At 46.7% G+C, this 19,645-nt stretch overlaps 1 protein-coding gene across 3 annotated transcripts in view; it reads right to left on the bottom strand.

Annotated features, from left to right (window-relative positions):
* The window catches only part of LOC119177304 (uncharacterized), a 206,879-nt gene that overhangs the window by 61,947 nt on the left and 125,287 nt on the right, over positions 1–19,645 (bottom strand). For all 3 annotated transcript variants that reach the window (XM_037428763.2, XM_075878365.1, XM_037428764.2), the window contains 2 exons: positions 13,579–13,764; positions 76–343 (listed from right to left, as the gene is read on the bottom strand). In XM_037428763.2, the coding sequence (XP_037284660.2) occupies positions 76–343; positions 13,579–13,764 (454 nt within the window). The remainder of the gene's footprint in view (positions 1–75; positions 344–13,578; positions 13,765–19,645) is intronic.

Here is a 19,645-nt window from a genome sequence, read left to right as displayed (position 1 = left end):
AAGCTTCCTCTACCATTGAATCAGAAATGTTAAGAGTTGTGCTAATGAACTTGAAAGAACAAATAAAGACACTACCTTTCCGTGAACTGCTTGATGGTGCTTGCGTAAACATTTCGAATCTGAGAACGTGCGCTGGCAGAGTTCACACGTTTGCTGACTGTACCAACGCTTGTGTGGTGTGTTTTTGCGATCCAAATGCACAACATGATGGTTCCGTAGCTGTGAAAGCTGCTTGAAACCTTTTCCGCACTGGGCACATGTGAAGTCACGCTCCTCACTGTGAATTCGTGCATGATTTTCAAGCTTGAAAGCACTGAACGTCCGGTACTCGCACTGTACACATCTGCAAATTGAGAAGAACCAACTTCAGGCACACTTAATAGTACTGATAAGGTTATTCTGAGAAACATTTCGGCACGAACTCACAACTCAGTTTATTGAAATAAATAAATACACGAAATATATATCTCAGGGTACCTCAAGAGCGCATGTGTGTAAAGAACAAGCAAGAAAAGAAAACGAAAGAGCAAAAAAATAAATGATAACACACCATGACACAAATTTTTATGTAAGTGGTATCTACAACATGCAACAGAATGTGAATAGCCATATTATTCAGTGAAACATATTTTCTAAAGACACAAAAATTGGTGCAGTTTTGCTTGAAATATGAAGGATTAGCAGATACCAAAGAATTTTACAATTGCTCGAAGTTTTAGGCACATGGCTTAATGAACAGTGAAAGCTGCAGTAAACACCAGTTTACTGACCAAAGCACGGCGTGACATGCACAAGTTCACAAGTGATTGCAAGCATTACTGAAGGTTCACAAGAGTGGCACTGCTAGGAGTGGACGGCACACATACTGTCCATTGCTTCAACATGCAAGTTACACCACATCTCCAGGTGGATGCCGTACCGTTCAACACTAATTACACTTTTCTCTGCATGCTTACACCGAGCATGTGGTGCATGTACATGATGCATGGGCAGTGTCACAACATGAGGGCTGTGTGTGTATTAGTGATGTGATGTCCAACATTAGCCACGCGGTAAGACTCGTACATCAACAGCATTGGTCTTGCACTAACATCATGCACCAGTGATGTCACGTGGACCGAGACAAGATTGCTGGGCAAGTGGGGTGCCCATCGTATGTGTGCATGCCGACAGTCGCCACTGCCGCAGTCCAAGCTCAATCAGTGGCGTTGTGCCTGCCCACTCGAGAATGTTCAGCTTTTTTAAAAGCTAAGCTGTTTCTGATCAAGGCTTTCATGTCTGGGGACCATTTTAGATCGCAAACTGTAGTAGGGTTTACTTACAGGAAGTGGGTAAATTCTACTACAGGTAAGTGCCACTCTTCCCAGAACCCCCACCTATCACGACACCCCCCGACTCACCACTATTTCCACAACTCATCACTACACCCACTAGTTCTCCCACCACTTCCACTTTAGTCAGCCACTCTCATGATGACTGTGCCATTTCTGGCTGAGAAAGTAGTTCACCAGGCCAGAGGGCAGCTCTGATGTACATAAAATTGAACCCATGTCAGGGGTTGCTGAGCATGATGACACAACTGGTTGAATGGAAAACAACAGGTTTAATAAGGATTGAAACAGAATACATGACTAGTTCTTCGTCAGCGTGGCTTCCCTCCTCGAACCCTCACCAGTTCCCCCCATCACCTCCTCGCAGCCACTGTCACAAGCTAATACAGTCGTACACCTTTATAAGAGGCACTAATATAAGAGACAAATGAGTATAAAAGACACCAATGTGCTTACAGTAAAATATGGGTTAATAAAAAAATACATACGAGGTACCCTGCTCACCAGCTCACTCATCACCAACCCTCACCAGTTCCGCCCATCACCTCCTCGCGGCCACTGTCACAAGCTACTACAGTCGAACACCTTTATAAGAGGCACTAATATAAGAGACAAATGGGTATAAAAGACACCAATGTGCTTACAGTAAAATATGGGTTAATAAAAAAATACATACGAGGTACCCTGCTTATAAGACACATCTCATATAAAAGACAAAAATTGCTGCCCAAAGCGTGCCTTCTATAAAGGTGTTAAACTATAGTTTCACAACGTTACGATAGGTATAGGTTTTGGTAAAAGCGGGGATGACCGGTGTGGCCAGAGCCTTCAGTATTGTACGGCGTTGTGTGACTTTACTGCGCGGGATTAGCGCATTCGCCGCGGCGTCGCAATATAAAAAAACTACAAACTGTGGCGCGCTGACACAGCGCCGCGCCGCCTTTATGGCGCAGCGGTGTGCCCGCTCTGAAAATGACGCACAGCTCTATTCCCACCTCGAACCCTCAGCGGTCCTTTCCGTCACCTTCTCGCGGCCGCTGTCACAAGGAGCTATTAATTCCAGAACATCGCGATACATGGCAATAGCTGTCTGTAGTGGATGTAATTGCCCAACAATTTGCTTGGCTAAACCAGGATACCTTTGAGCCAGAGAGTCGGCAAGTTGGCTGTTTGGCAGAATGCAAACACACGTTGAAATTAACCGCAGTTGAAAGTTTGAAGGAGCTCACGATAGTCCAACAACGCAACCAAAGCTGCTAGGCAATGTAGAAGTGGAACCATCTTGTGGCATTTGCGTAAAACGAGGATGCCTGAGCCCGGACGATTTGCCACTGGAGTATACAGTCAACTGTCAATAATTCACTCGAAGAGACCTTTGAATTTTGTTTGAATTATCAAGAAGTTTGAATAATCAGAAGCTCTGAGATATATTGTTACACAAATTAAGGTAACTTAATGGGGGGGGTTTTAATGAGCCCTGAGTCCGCGATCACAGTATAATGATGATGATCACCGCCATGGCTCGTACCCACTCAGGGGGATCGCAGTGGAGGCAACGTCGTCTTCCTTCTCTGCCCACGCTTCCCTTGTTTTTCCTGGTAGTGATACTTTGTATCATTCCTCCTCTCTCTGACGAATCCCTCTGGGCGAGTCATTCTTGCATCCTTCGTGTAAACGGCTTCAGGCGGGCAACATGCGTCACCTCTGTCTTGCATGAACGTCGGCCACTAGTGGTGACACGTGCAATTTCATAGTTGACCTCGCTGAGACGATGGAGTATCACGAAAGGACCGGCGTAGTGTGCCAGTAGCTTTTGGCTCAAGCCACGTTTGCGTATTGGGGTCCACACCCACACTAGATCCCCGGGGACATAGGTTACATGCCTGTGTTGACTGTCGTAGCGAGTTTTGGATGACTCTTGCGCTGCCAGTGTACGTAAGCAGGCAAGTCGACGGGTCTCTTCCGCACGACACAAGGTTTCGGCAATTATTAAATCGTCATGGATGACAAAAGGAAAGATAGTGTCCAGCGTATGTCGAGGTGAGCGAGCGTAGAGCAGATAGAAAGGACTATAGCCTGTCGTTTCGTGTTTCGACGTGTTGAAGGCGTACGTGACGAATGGTAATACTTCATCCCAGTTTTTGTGGTCAGAGGCGACGTACATTGACAACATGTTGATCAACGTTCGGTTTGTGCGCTCGGTGAGACCGTTAGTTTGCGGATGATACGCAGCTGAGTGTCGGAACTTGGAGGCACGCAAACGAAGTAATGATTCGACAATATCAGCGGTAAATTGTCGTCCACGGTCACTTATTATCACGCGAGAAGGTCCGTGTCGGAGGATGACTGAATGCAACAGGAACTCCGAAACCTGGACTGCCGTGGCGGAGCATAAGGCAGCCGTCTCGCAGTACCGCGTCAGGTAGTCGGCGCATACAATTATCCACCGGTTACCTTTTGAAGAGCATGGAAATGGCCCCATCAGATCAATGCCAACCTTTTCAAAAGGGGAACCGGGAGGCTTTACCGGTTGCAGGTGACCAACTGGACCCGAGGAGGGCCGCTTGTGGCTCTGGCACTGCGTACAGCTGGCCACGTAGTTCTGAATTGTTTTGCTCATTTTCGGCCAATAAAACCGCTCTTTCGTGCGACTAAGTGTTCGTGCGGTGCCTAGATGGCCAGAGGTGGGGTCATCATGCGTAAGACGCAGAACAGACGTTTGGAGGGACGCAGGAACAACCAGCAGAAAGCGGGCGCCCGTCGTGGACAAGTTTCTCTAGTAAAGAAGACCATTTCGGACGCAGAATCGGCCTTCGCTTAATGAATTTCCCGCTCCAGGGAAGAGAGCTTTTAAGCTTGGGTCATTACGCTGCTCAGCGGCGAAAGTCACGGCATCAGGAAAGCCAGACGACAGAGAAGCGATAAGGTGGTCAAAGTTATCGGCTTCACAATCTGTCGATGGTAGCGGCATTCTGGAGAGGCAATCCGCATCAGCGTGTAGAAGGCCAGTCTTGTATGAGATGGTGAAGACATGTTCTTGCAAACGAATGGCCCATCGTGCGAGGCGGCCGGATGGGTCACGAAGGTTGATCAGCCAACACAGGGAATGGTGATCTGTGACGATAGTGAACGGGCGACCATAGATGTATGAGCGAAACCGTTGCACGGCAAAAACTACCGCTAGGCATTCCTGTTCGGTCACTGTGTAGTTGCGTTCAGGCTTGCTTAAAGAACGACTTGCGTACGCCACAACGTGTTCCTTCTTGCCAGAACGCTGAACGAGAACGGCACCGATACCGATGCCACTTGCATCTGTGTGAATTTCCGTGGGCGACGAAAGATTGAAGTGCCGAAGTATTGGCTGCGAAGTTAAACACTTCAGCTTGTCAAAAGCGGCATCACACTCGGAGGTCCACTGAAACAGGCTGTTCTTGCGTAGAAGGCTCGTCAGGGGGTGAACCACATCCGCAAACTTGGGTACGAACCGGCGGAAATACGAGCAGAGCCCGATGAAGCTACGCAGTTGTTTCACAGATTTAGGACGCTCGAACGATTCAACGGCCGCGGTCTTTTGTGGATCAGGTCTAATGCCATCTTTGTCGACGAGATGTCCTAACACCAATGTCTGTCGCTCGCCAAAGTGGCACTTTCTCGAATTCAATACAAGGCCAGCTTTTTCAATGCAGCTTAGCACGAGGTCTAGGCGAGTGTTGTGCTCCTCAAACGTACGTCCAAAAATTACGACATCATCAAGGTAGCACGTGCATATATGCCATTTTAAACCACGCAATATAGAGTCCATAAATCTTTCGAATGTCGCAGGAGCATTGCATAATCCGAATGGCATAACGTTGAACTCGTAAAGTCCGTCGGTCGTAACGAATGCAGTCTTTTCTTTGTCAGCTGCGTGCATCGGAATTTGCCAGTAACCTGATCTCAGGTCGACAGATGAAAAGTAGGACGCGGAATGCAGGCAATCTAGAGCGTCATCGATGCGCGGCAGTGAATAAACGTCTTTCTTGGTAACAGAATTCAGTCAGCGGTAGTCAACGCAAAATCTCCACGTACCATCCTTTTTCCTCAATAGAATGACAGGAGCAGCCCACGGACTTGCCGATTCCTGTATTATTCCCTTTTCCAGCATTTCTTGGACTTGCTCGTTGATGATCTTGCGCTCCGATCGTGCCACTCGATAAGGTTTCTGCCTAATGGGATGCGCCGACTCTGTGTGGATCTGATGACGTATCCGGGACGCTGGGATTAAGGGCCTTTGGCTATTTTTAGAAAAATCGAACACTTTCGAGTGCTTGGATAGAACGTCGAGCAGTGTATGACGTTCGCTTTGGTCAAGTGACTTGCTGACCGTTTGTAGCAATTGGGCATCTTCTGAACCTTTTAAGCCTAGATGTTCATTTTGGCTTGTAGCATCAAGAAGCGCAACCAGCGTCGTACATGATTCGGGTCTAATTACTGCAAGTTTCATGCCGCCTGGCAAAATTGCAGGCTCCATGGAACTGTTCATTGTCCACACACCTGCCCGTCCATGAACGACTGGCACTATGCAATGGGGAATGAGAATGTTCTTTTTCAGGCATGCCAAAGGAATCGGTTCGAGCGTGGCGTCAAACGTGCCACAGTTGTTGCTAGAACATGTCACGGGAACACACACAGCAGAAAATGCAGGAACGACTGTGTCCACGGAGACGAAAAAGATGCTTTCCTCCGGACGGGAATTTTCCAAGAGCGCCGTTGGGAAAGTACCGTATATAGAAAGATGCCCACTTCTCCAGTCTACAGTTGCCCCACACTCACACAAGAAGTCAATACCCAAGATAACGTCATGTGTAGACCGCGGAATAACTGCAAACTCTGTGCAAAACACCTTGCCACACAGCGAGACGTCCACAGTACAATATCCCACCGGACACAACACGTCACCACTTACACCACGAAATGTCACCCCACGGTTCAGGCAAAACATCACTTCTGGTCCCAGCAGGAATTTACACTCATCACCGAGACTGTCGCGCCTGTATCCACAAGTGGCATAGTAGCCACTCCATCGACAACTACATGAACTTTGTTCTTCAACATAAACGCTGACGGGGGTATACCTGTATATAGCACCTGTGATCTCGCGGCCTCACCCCCACTGGCCGCACCGACTAGTTTTCCGGCGGCGGTGTACGTGCGCGTCGCCGTGGCGATGGCGATCGTGGAGCACGGGGAGCTGGTGGTGGTGTCAAACTTCGATCAGAGGCCGGCGAGGGGTAGCGTGATCCGGTAGGTGCGCGTGGTTTCCGCGACGTGGAGAGCGGATGGTCGAAAGGTTGGTGAGACATGTGCCAAGACTGTCGCTGATATGGGCGGTGGTCACAAAAACGTGCGATGTGACCCGGGACACCACAGTTGTAGCATACCGGACTTGGTCGAGGGGCACGTTGTTGCTCAGAGTAACGACTCCTCTCGGAAGGCATGCGATAGTGGTACCGTCCTTCGGGGGCCCTGTAGGGAGGCGATGTTGGGTAAACAGGTGGGCGAAAACTTCGTTCGTAGTTGGGAGGTGGTTGACGGGGGAATCCAGCCTGCCGTGTGCCTTGATATTCATAAGCGTCTGTTGCGTTGATCGATGGTTGCCATGGTGGAAGAGAAACAAGAGTCCGCACACGTTCTGGTTCACTTACGTACCCATCCTGAAAATCGCTGGGGCGATGATAGCTCTGCTGATATCGAAGCAGCTCTTCTCTAACGATCTGCCGTATGGTCAAAGCAAGGTCGTTAGGCGGCACTGTTTCAACACTAGCCACAGTGGAGACGTTGGACAGGCGGCCGAATTTCGGAGAAATTCGTCGTATTTTGAGGGATTCAAAGGTACGACAGTGCTTCATCACGTCGGACACGGAGTTCAAGCAGTCTTTCCCAATTAAGAAATTGTACACGTCTTCGGCTATACCCTTGAGAACGTGTCCAACCTTGTCTTCTTCAGACATCCTCCCGTTCACGATCTTGCACAGCTTCAATATTTCTTCAATATATGTCGTACATGTTTCTGCTGGAAGCTGTGCCCTCTGAGACAATGTCTGCTCCGCGCGTTTCTTCTTTGCGTCCGAATCACCGAAGCACTTCTGCACTTCTTCAACAAAACGTTCCCAAGTCGTGAACATGTCCTCGTGGTTCTCGTACCACATAAGGGCAGTGTCAGTTAACGAGAATACGACATGATTGAGCTGTTCGTTCGAGTCCCAGCCATTGCTTCTGCTCACCCGCTTGTAGTTCTTGAGCCACACGTCGACGTTTTCTCCTGAGGTCCCGCCGAAGTTTGGTGGCACTCTGTAGTACGGCACGGAACCCATCGGAGTTGGCCTCGAAGCGTTGGATGGCTGCTCTTGGGCCATTACGATCGGCAAAGGTGGAAGTCCGGCGAGGCGGCGGCTGCGACGAAGTCCTGGTAGTGAAGCTCCCATCTTTGGGTTCGTCCTACCCAGCACCTCCACCAAATTGTTACACAAATTAAGGTAACTTAATTGGGGGGTTTTAATGAGCCCTGAGTCCGCAATCACAGTATAATGATGATGATCACCGCCATGGCTCGTACCCACTCAGGGGGATCGCAGTGGAGGCAACGTCGTCTTCCTTCTCTGCCCACGCTTCCCTTATTTCTCCTGGTAGTGATACTTTGTATCAATATTAATGTGGGTGAGGTGACATCCTACTTTATGATTAGGCATTGATTTTATCAGATTAAAAATTTTTTAGAGGGTTTTTAAACCCTGCCTGCATGCAATGAATAGAAAGCAGAAGTGTAAGAGCCACAAGTTTATCAGCCATTTACTGCTGATCACACCTTTTAAAGAAATCATCAATTGCCAACTGCTTCTTTGCTATATGTGCTGTTATGACCGTCGTCAGTAGGCGCCATGCTGTCGCTGAGGAGCGTAGCTGGGCAGCATTGCCACCCCTGGAACCCCAGTTCTCTCGGAACCAACGTCCAGAGCTGAGGGGGGAGCGGCGCTCTTTTAATCCTCAAACAAGTAGCCGACTGGCCGGCTGCCTATGCCCGCCAGTTATTGTCCCTACTAGCCGGAGGATGAGACGTCGTGTCGCCACGACGCCGTAAGCCGTTCCAGAGAGGACAACAAAGACAGCATCTTCCTTGGAAGAAACCGCGGCCGCCGCCACAAATTGCCCTGCTAACTGAGTGGACAGATCGGCGGACCGTTTGATGTCTGCTGTCAGGAGCTTGGGACCCCTCGACCAGCGGCACATACACGACGAGGAAGAGCCCCTCTGGCGCCACCTTGCAGTGCAGTGATCACGACTCAATATTGGATGTTCACGTGGGCCGTGCATGCTCGTACTCCTCGCCTGTTGTGTGTGTGTGATTGGTGTTCAACTCATGAAGGAGGAGCCCAACAGGGCTTATAATGATGCCGCAGAGTGCTGGATGTCGCTCTGGACCATGTAACGGTTCAACCACCACGCTCGTGGTTTGTGAACTCCTAACCTCATGCTTTAAATAATTGTAAATAGTGCCATAAATCTGTTTGTTTTTCGTATCCCCATCTTGTAAGCGCTCGTTTCCTCAACTCGAAGCTACACCACGCTACCACAAGAGACCGGGCAGACCCCGTTTCGCAACAACTGGTGAACAGCACTGGGATCCACAACTGGTGCCAGCGGCGGGATACGACTCAGACCCCGATCCGCAACAACTGGTGGCAGCGGTGGGATCCACGACAGTGCCTTCAGCACAAAGCTCTCTATACTAGTTGAGAAGCATTGTGGTTTACCATGCGTGTGCTTTGTTTCAAACATTTGTTTACTAGCAAAGCCTTTTTCTTTGAAGACCTAAGGCACCTATTTTTCATTTTTAGAGTGTTAAGATTATATATAAGCATGCAATTTTTTAAATAGTAGCAGGAAAGCAGCAGATATTTCCTCGTATGAAACTGCGAAAAGTATGAATTGACCGAATTATGGAGTTTGAATAAAACGAATTATGGAGTTTGAATAAAGAAGCTTTTAACTATATTGAAAGAATAGAGGGCCAACTAAAAATTGAATTTTGTTTGAATTAACTAGAAGTATGAATTATCAGAGTTTGAATTATTGTGAGTCTACTGTATTCTAGTTCACTATAATGGTTACAGCCCAGGCCACTTTGGATGTGGATTGGATTGGATTAGACAGACCTGTATTTACTATTTTTACTATTTAGGATATGGATGGGATTGGATACGACATGGATTGCTGTATTTAGTACTGATTTGCATCCCCCCCTAAATTATACACTTCTAATATATACTTAAAAAAAAAACTATATCCTACTCGTACAACATTGCAAGAACGGAGCCGCACCGCATACCTTTCTTTCTATGAATTCTCTTTTACGACAAGCCCATCCATGTTCATGTTTTATTTCTCGGGGCTCTCACGCTTGGAGTTCGACAAAGTCCCCAGATGCTTGCTAAAAAAGCTAGGAGTAGCGTTTAAAGCGATGGCGCTCAAACATGTGCTGTCAAGAAGGAATCTGTCTGGTCGCAACAGGTCCCTCGATTCCACAGATTTATCACTGATGCGGGCAGGTTACCTTCTTTCGTGTACTCTTCTATGGACATAATGCAAAAAATTAATCACAAATTTAATATCATCATCTCAAGAAACTGAAACGAGAAATTTAGATTAAGTTATTCCACTCTACCCTTGAAACGTGAGAGACCAGCAATAAGTGTGTAGCTGAGTACGTTTGATGTTACATCGGCAATAATAAAAAAAAGTTGCAGCTTTGCGCAAAGGCGAAGCAACGAACGCGATAGCAACGCCAAATGGCAAGCAGATCGAAACGTGCCCCGCGTTTCTTGCACATAAATGACGCACAAAACGTACTCACAGGTACAGATGAACGCAAATAGGCATCTCAGTTGCTACTTCGCTGTGTCTTAAAAGCGCGCCCTTTTCGCAAACAATGACTGTGCAACGATTGCAGTGACCTTTGTGCGCCCGGTAACTACAACAGAAACGTTCTTGTGAAAGCCCAACGCCAGCTAAGACGTATGATCGTCTGTACCGGGAGATAAGGGTGCGTGAGTGAGCATCTATCTTCTCTGCTCTGAGGGGCAAAGTACGTGTGGGAGATGTAGGCTCCTTAGTTGCCGTGCTCTCATTGCGCCATCTTGCTGGTAACGCTGAAAACAGGAGTTCTATCTCGAGATGCCCATCACCAGCGGTAAGTGATAGATATAAGTAGATTGCTATTTGAACGTTGAAGGACATGCTTCGCTGTGGCTCAGTGGTTAATGCCTCGCATTCACGATACAGAGGTTCCACGTTCGATTCTGCATGTCGGAGTCTTTTTCAGGATTTTTTTTTCTTTCTTGTTTTTCATATATATCGATACATATGGATATACGGTGAGTGACGGCAATGCCAACGGCAAAATCCATTATAGAGTGTCCATATAATTGCTATTGCAATAATAATGATTGTATTAATAATAATGAAAAGCATCACATAGCCCAGCAAGCCTCTGCTACTGACAGTTCTATCCGAACCAGAAGGCCTTCTAGCTGAGCCGAAATCATGGTCAAAACAAACAAGCACAAATTTATCGACTTGTGTAATGTTGCGATTGGAAAATCAGATATGCTGTGCGACATGTAGAAGCAACATACATCAAAATAGTGAATGTACCAACAGGGGATGCTAGGGAATGCTTTATACAACGTGAAATATAAGTTGCAGAGCGAGAATTACCATGGTCTCTTTTACGCTTTTAGGCTGCCACAATTTTGACAACTAGTACATTGGTGAGACCACTGATTTCAAGAAAAGAGTTGAACAACACGAATATGACGTCAGGAAATAACGCGTGACCTCATATGCCCTAGTCGAACTTCGTGTGTTTTAGACATCGTTGGCGTATTTTCAGGTTCTAAAAATGCCTCAAAATTTTAAAGATTGTGTTTACTGTATAGCAATAAATATCTGAGCCTAGAATTGCATCGTGAAATTTCGTTGAAGTGGGACGGTAGAAGGAAAAGTGTTCGTTGCGGCAACAATAGTTATGCATCAGCTCCTATGGACTGCTGATGGGGAACTGTGAATTTTTTGTTGTACAGTCGAACCCCGCTACAACGAAACTGATGGGGCGTGGAAAAAATTTCGTTGAAGCAAGAATTTAGTTATAGCGAAATAAAAAAAAATAAAGCAGAACTTAGCTACCAAACAAAGGAACGTTTATTCTCAAAATTCAAAAAATGTCCGCTGCTTCCTATTCTTTCCCAGCAGCGTCAGGACGTGATTCTCACCCATGCATAGCGAAGCCATAGTGAAAAGTACGCTGAAACAATGCCTAAAACCACTTTCGTGAACGAACCAAACAGTTGCATTAACACGTTAACACCAGCAGCTGTCCGCCGTCAAAAGTATTTGAGAACGTCGAGATAGAGGCAGGGTATCGTGGAGCGGTGACTTTTGCATTATTCTATGCCATTCTTATCCATCCCTTGCGGCTAGCTGATTTTGTTGATAATGCGGACAAACAGCCACTTTGATTAGGTACCACACTGGCCAAGCACAAATAAAATGATAAGCATTGGAATCGGGAAAAGCCATCGCTTCGCGTTTGCACCCAGCAGCTGCGTGAAGGAAACCATGAACTGAGCGACTAAACTTCAGCTTCGAATCGTCTGCGGCTCAAAAGCAAGCCAGCGGCAAAAAAAAAAGAAACATAGGGCAGTCTCACTGCCATCGCTATAGAGCAATGGCAGCGCCTATGCTTGCTGAATAGCAACAGTACAGCAGCGGTTTTTGATGGCGCTAACGCCTGTTTTAGACTTCGTTGACGCATTTTCAGGCTCTGAAAATGTATCGAAATGTTAAAGATTGGGTTTACTGCATACCAATAAGTATCTGAGCCTGGAATTGCATCCTAAAATTTCGTTGAAGCGAGGCGATCGAAGAAAAAGTGTTCGTTGTGGTGACAATATTTATGCATTGACTCCTATGAACTGCTGATGGGGAATCGTGAATTTTTCGTTGAAGCGGCATTCGTTGTAGCAGAGTTTGACTGTAGTGGTGTTCATTGTAGCGGGATTCGACTATGTTTCTTTTCTGAATGAAACCTTCACTTGATAGTAAGAGCTGGTGTTTCCCCTCTTTTTTCGTGTGTCACTGTGCGCTAAAAATATGTTACGATCCTATTATTCTATACATCTGTTTCATATATCCGAGATCGTCTGTATAATAGAGACTGGTCAAGGTGCAGTCCTGCAGCAGAACCGGCGACAGCTGTCTGGGTTCTCCCAGCAGAATCAAATAGACCCTGCAACTCCCACCAGCACAAAGCAGGGTGCTTCTCCTGCAAATTCAACAGTGAACATACCGGACACTGCAGCGAGTGCAGTACCAGACGTCAGCCGTGACCCTCGAGATGATGTGGCACGACGTAGTGGCCACTGGGTAGTCCTCCCAGCCTGCCTGAATTAATAATGTTACACAAGTCTTTGAAGGAAGGATGTGTCGTGTTGTCACCTGTGTTCAGTCAGCTGTCTGGTGGTGCCACCCGCGTTGGGGACTGGGATGAGGATGTCTAAATAAAACACTTGGTTTTTCGATGCTCACGAGTGCGGTCGTACTTAGTGTCTCTGGGTCCAAGGTGCCTAGCATACGAGCAAACTCAAAACACAACATTACACTACACAAGTTTCAAGGCACCTGCCATAAATTCTAGCCCTGAGAGCAAGTGGATTTTGTATTTTGTTTTTCACCCTCAGGTAAATTTCACTGCAGGATACATCACTTACACCAAATGATGGAAGGAAAGCAATTTTCCAGTATTACAGGCCCATCCTAGAGAGTTATATATACACATGTAGAACATTTGCAAGTGTTCCTAGCATGATGATATCTTGAATTATAGCTAATAAAACTATCTGCATTTGATTTAATGGGAAAAGAATAAAGATAACCATGCTTTTATTACTTAGCTACCCCAGAGCATGAAACACAAACTCACACAATAAAATCAGGCTACGAGTTAGGTTTGAAATTCCAGTATTCAATGCATGTCGGCATGCATCTTTAGAGTAACAAAAAAAAAGTAAAAAGGAAGTGTAGCTCCCAGTTACATATAAAAGCCAATTCACATCAAAAGCACAGCATGTAGGGGGCAATGTGATTGCCAACAACAACTGTGTGAAAGAGCAAGCAAGTCTACAACGTGGTATTTTAAACATCAAAAATTCACCTGTGTAAGTCCAAGTCCATCGTGTGGCTTCTCCAAAGATGCATAGCAAGGCTGCGCCAATGATCTCTCTGTTCCCCACACTCAGGACAACAGTATGGTCTGGGGCCAGCAGGTGTGTGGCAACGTCCATGGTATTCAAGGCTGGTTTCAGTGCGAAAACGATAACCACAGCTGCGTTCCCCGCACCTAGAATATAAAACAGGTCATATTATCTAAACAAAACTGATAGACAAAAGAGCAGCAGAATATACAGCTATACCTGCACATGAAGAAGCTAGCGAAATAAACAACTTACTTAGATATATCGACACATTCTTGCATTATAGTTAGACCTCTTGAGTACAGGCACTAACAGATTCCTTTTTACACAGAAAAGGCTATAAAAGATGTTAAAACAATAAAAAAACTGGAAATAAACCTTACTTCAATAACAAGATAATTTAGTTTTATTGAGCCTAGCAACTGGCAACTGCATTTACAGCTTGAACAGTGCTGATAAGTCCTCTTCACAGCAACTGTACACAAGCAGAAAGCTGAAAAAAAAAATGCAGTCTAGCTCAAAGTTGTAATTCGGTCTAAGTAAAACTATTGTGCCCATTTTATCAATGCAGGTTGCCAAGAAAATATCTTTTAGTGTCCAGAGTAGTAAAACACCGAATGCCATGTTCACCAAATAGAACACCCAAAAAACAAATAAGCTTCAGCGCGGGAGAGCAAGGACACCTTTTATCACAGTAGGCATATTTTCTGTTTTGTGTAATTGCACAAGCTTATTATGTTAGACTAATTATGCAAGATCTGGTACAGCAAGTCACAATGAATCAACTTCACAGCAAGGTTGTGTAGCATAACAAAGCAAGCAGCAACATCTTTTATTTCTCTATGATCGAGTACCTTTTTCTCAACAATCACTTGCAAGACAAGTGAGAGGAAATTTTGTTTACTACTGCTGCCTCTGCAGTAATAAACTTCATCACTTGAAAGACTGTGAGAGAAGTGCTGCATTGGACATCGATGCAAGGCACACACAGCACACAATACAAAACTATGCGGCACACACTTAATAACACAATGAGCCACTACAGGTGCCTCGTTGTTGTTCTATAGCCACTGCCATAACCAGCATCAGATGACCAAAATTGCCATTTAACCCTTTCCACACAGAAAAAAAACTGAGCCCACCAAGAATGTACATAAAAAAATAATAAATTTGTTCAGTGGTGTTGTATTTTTCCTGAAGCCCTTAAGATGACTCAAGCGCCTTCATTAATGTTCTTGTCATGATTTATCTTGGGAGTTCTTGCAAAGGACTGGATTGAGAGAGAAGGGAGACAGGCGTGGCAAAATGAACACACTTTATACAAAGGACGGACAAAGCAAATACACAGAATTCATGTTAAAGCACTAAAAAATAACACGGTACAAACCAGTCTGCTACGAACTGAAGCCAAAACTAACTACCATCTGTGTTAGAGCCAACTCTAACCCTAGCCAAAATTTATCCAAGATGGGGTCTCAGTATTGAAATGTTCTTACAATTCATCGCGTTGCCACGTAGACTTGGTGCCCTTGCCGTGTCGGCAGTTCGTCGATTATGTTGTCGACATCCTCCCCACCCAAGTTCCTATAATTGTCGTCCTCTCTGGCTGAACGAGTCGCTCAATCTGATTGCCGGGATGGTTCCAGTCTTTTTCGTCTTTTCTGGCTCAGTTAGGCTCTTTTTAAATCGTCAACGGCGTCTTGACTGTGGTGTGGGCTGCATTCATACTGGTGCGAAGTGGAAGGGCTGCAGTCCCCCCCCCCCCCCAGGAACTGCTGTGCCAGGTTGCAGCCAGTCCTGCAGCCTCACTCGAGACTTCTGAGGTCGACGGCCACTTCCCAGGCCTCTTACGCAGACATCCTTCAGAACCGGGTGGCACTACTGCTTTCGTCGTGGTAGCGACGCTGACCTTGATTTTCACAGTTCGAAGCTCCACAGCACAGTGACAGCTTATCCTCCAAATTTCCCATTACGGCTCAGGTCGCATGCCACAAGCCTTTGTCCGACCATCTCATACGTGAACGTGGCGTGTCTGCCCCCCATTGGGAGTCTCGCGCACGTGTGCCGCATTCTAACGCCCGGCACGTGCCTCGCGCCCCCATTTACTCATGACATTGGCCCTGCATATTTACTTAAAATGCGGGATGAAGGAATCCTTAAAGAAAGAGGTCTGGGGTGCGGTCTCACTGACGACCAGCTGCCGGTAATGCACTCCTTCCCCAGAGCAAAATTGGCTGCCCTGGCCACAAACTCCCATGAATACAGCAATGAACCCTTGGCCCTCAGTCCCCAGTGGCTGCGAAGCAACTGTACAAGGCGGGGGTCAGACCTGCGACACAGAGGAGGGTGCTAAGAATCTCTGGGTCTGGACTGGCCGCCATTGGCTACCTTCAACGCTAGAATGCTATCTAGTGAGGCTAGCCGCCATTGGCTACCTTCAACGCTAGAATGCTATCTAGTGAGGCTAGTCTAGCTGTGCTATTCGAGGAATTAGAGGGTGTTCAATGGGATGTAATAGGGCTCAGCGAAATTAGGAGGACACCTCACACGTTAGGCTTATACAGTGCTAAGAAAAGCACACATCCTATGCTATTACTTGACAGAAAAGAACTAGGGGTGGTGTTCTTTACACACAAGAATATCGCTGACAACATACAGGAATACTACAGCATCAGTGAGAGGGGGCAAGTATCATAATTAAGTATAACAAAAGATACGAGATAAAGGTGGTACAGGCCTACGCACCTGCATCGAGCCATGAAGACGTGAACGCTTCTATGAAGACGTAGAGTCGGGCATTAATAAAGTAAAGTCACAGCATAGATGGTTTCGGTGTTTGTAAACAAACTGGCTCGCGCCGAACAGCCTACCCCAGCAGACTTCCGGTGCGGCACTTCCGGCAATGCTTTTTCAATGGTTTCGGCGATATTTTCATGGTGTGTTTGAGTTTGCTGCTGTATTATTTCTGTCACATTCCTTAGGATGTGTTTAGAGTAACGTCTAGTGGCTACATGAAGGGGCTCAACGTAGTGCACGGCAAGTACAGGCACGGCCACTGCTGCAGGTAACACGGCTCGTGTGGCCTATGGGCGTCGTGCAAAATATCTGTTGTGGCATTTCGATGAGTGCGGCCCCCTGCTCCGTGTTACCTCTGATAGTGATTGCGCCTATACAAACAGAATATGCATAAATTGCAGGAAAAGTTTGTCAACAAACTTAATTGGGCCAGTTGGTTCTGCATGTCGACGATATGGATGCACTTTGAAGACGCGGACCAAGAATTGACAGCGCACACCTGTTTTTTCCCTGTCTGAGTCTTCAAAGCGCATGGAGGAGAAGAGTCAACATTGTTACGTTTGGCCCGGCAATTCGTCTGGGCAGATGCCATTGTGCGTAAGCCGGTCTGCTAGGATGCTTTTAACCCCATTGGCGCCCAGTTTGCAAGACGCTGTCCTGTAGATATTCCAGGAAGCAGTCGGGTCTCAACGAAAGCTTCGCGAGTCAAGCTTTTTGTTGAAGGGGCTTGAACAGCATGGGACGGCGTCACTGTGGCTGGTCTCATTAAGTGAACCTCTCGAGTCTGCTAAAGTCATCTACTCGAGGCCATCACAAAGCACCGACAGTCCGGAAGCGTGGGAAGACGTCGAAGGAGCCGTTCTCTGGGATCGAGCATACGGACTGCCTGAAGCTGAAAGCAGCATGGACCGCTGCTGACGTTCGGGTTTGCGGCCATCTCCCCGGAGGAGCTCAATCTTCCCTCTTTGGAATCTACCTTATCGCCCTGCGGCGCCTTCAAGGCGGGGGCCAGGTGCGTCATTGTGTGTTGCGCTCGTGCTCCCATTGGACCATTGAGACTTTGTCACCTTATTTGTGGCGAGAGTGCTCACCACCTTCTTCGGATCTCGGTGTAAAGGAGACGGCGGGCTATAAAAGCCGAAGCATTTTGTAAATCAGTGTGGTATTATGAACTGAATCTCTGTTGTACATAATGCGGGATCTTCTGGATCCCTGTACAGTTCCTATCTTTCATCTATAATGTAAATAAATCTTCGTTCCATCTCCCTTACGAACACGTCTCCTGACTGGCGAGCATCGGCTATGTGGACGACGGCGAGGAGCCAGCTACCTTAAAAAAACCAGCTGTACCTATCGTCATCAAAACCTCCTACCCTTTACAACATGCAGGAGAAGAGTCGCTCGATTCATGGTGAAGTTGTTCAATTCAGCTTTTCGACTAGAACTGAAAATCTTCCTCCTGTTGAACCCCGAACATATTTGTACTTTCGTCTAAGCACACAACCTCAGGATAAAGCGCTTATTTCTGCGCCTGCATCACGATCGGACCCACTTGTGATCCGAAGTGTTCATGTGACTGACAACTTATAAAATGTACTGATGTGATGATGAGAACTGCGGCGGCCGGGTCATGCAAACTATTATGATTTCCTCACAAGTAAGCTATTCATGAATCAAACTTTCAAGTTGAACCTATCTTAACCTACAGTCCGTGTTCACACCCAAACGATAAATAAGCTAGAATGCTGTGATATTCATGCGCAGAAGACAGACAGGCGATGAGTCATTAGCTCGCACAAATGAGAGCCCACTTGCCAGCGTCACTTTCGAGAAAATCAAATGCAATGACAACGAAACGTGAACACCGCGACGTACACCGTGCTGCGATTCATGTTAAACGTGGCTACTTTGTGTCCCGTGTTATTTCAAACAGTACACATCATTGATATCGCTGAAACTATAAAATAATAGATTATACTAGCCGCTCTTGTCGCAGGTGCGATGCTTGCTTCCTTTTTAGGTTTCTCTGTCCAGCGTTCCACAAAACAGTGACTCGTTCATCCTTCGTTGTTCACCATCACAGCTCGGATCTAATGCTACGAGCCCCTATCTGGTCAATTCTTCGTGTTGAGGTGGCTGGTGTGCATGCCCTCGGGTGACTTTCTTCTCCTCGTGCACTGGCGTCGCGCTTCCCGATCGGCACTTGCCTTGTGCCTCTCCATTACTCACCACAGTTCTATAGTTGTTGTCGTCATTGCAAATAAAGCCAAAGAGCCTTTTAAATCACATTACAATGAGACCTTTTTATTTGTAGCGTGGCGGCCGGCCATCTAACTTATGGATTCCTTTATAAAAAGAGTGAAAGCCATGCTGAAAAGAAAGTTTGGCAACTTGAATTCCTAATTATTTTGCACTGCACTGTGTTGTCATGATAGAGGCGTGCGAAAAACAGGCCTTATGATAGAGGCATGCAAAACAAATAAGTGGTCACCGTGCGGGGGGACAAAGAGAAAACCGAAAGAAGTGTGTGCACAAGCAATGCGTGCCACGGTGCATGTGCCGATGGTTGAGGCAGTGCAGCGGTCAAGGTGAGACGGTTCTTGGCTGGATGCCCGGTCTGGAGAACTAAGTGACGTCCTCCAGGCGCTACCGTTCTTGTACTCAGACTGGAGACTGGCCCAGAGACTAGACGATGCACAAGGGTTTCGGCTGGCATTCCCGACTGCTGCAGGGCAACCACGACGAGCTCCAAAGAAACCACTGCCAAGGTGTATGCTATGCAAGCGTCTGGGGCATCAAGCACATGAATGTCACACTCCAGCTAATGAGGCGAAATGTAAGGTTTGTAGAAAAATAGGTCACAAAAGAGGTGAGTGCTAAAGGATGAAAGAACAGAGAGAAAGAAACTCTACATAAGCAGTAAAGGAGAACCGTCCCAGTTTTCCTTCAAGTCGACATATAGGTAGAGGAAAAAAAAAGAAACGTAACTGTCGTAATGAAAGTTCAGAGAAAATGAAACCCCTTTTTCTTGTGCAGGGAATGCCAGCAGTAGAAGGCGAAGTCCTGGGCAAGCTAGTCAGGGTGGTTTGAGATACACGCAGTAACACTGCAATTATCCGGAGAAATCTAGTGCTGAATGAACAGTTGATCGGTAAGAGTAACAGAGTATTGCTCATTGATAATTCCCCTATTGAAGTACCAGAGGCCAAACTTCCTGTGAACACTCCATAC

Source organism: Rhipicephalus microplus, chromosome X (genome assembly GCF_043290135.1).
Source record: "Rhipicephalus microplus isolate Deutch F79 chromosome X, USDA_Rmic, whole genome shotgun sequence".
In the NCBI taxonomy this organism is placed as follows: domain Eukaryota; kingdom Metazoa; phylum Arthropoda; class Arachnida; order Ixodida; family Ixodidae; genus Rhipicephalus; species Rhipicephalus microplus.
This window is presented reverse-complemented; position numbering and strand designations above follow the sequence as displayed.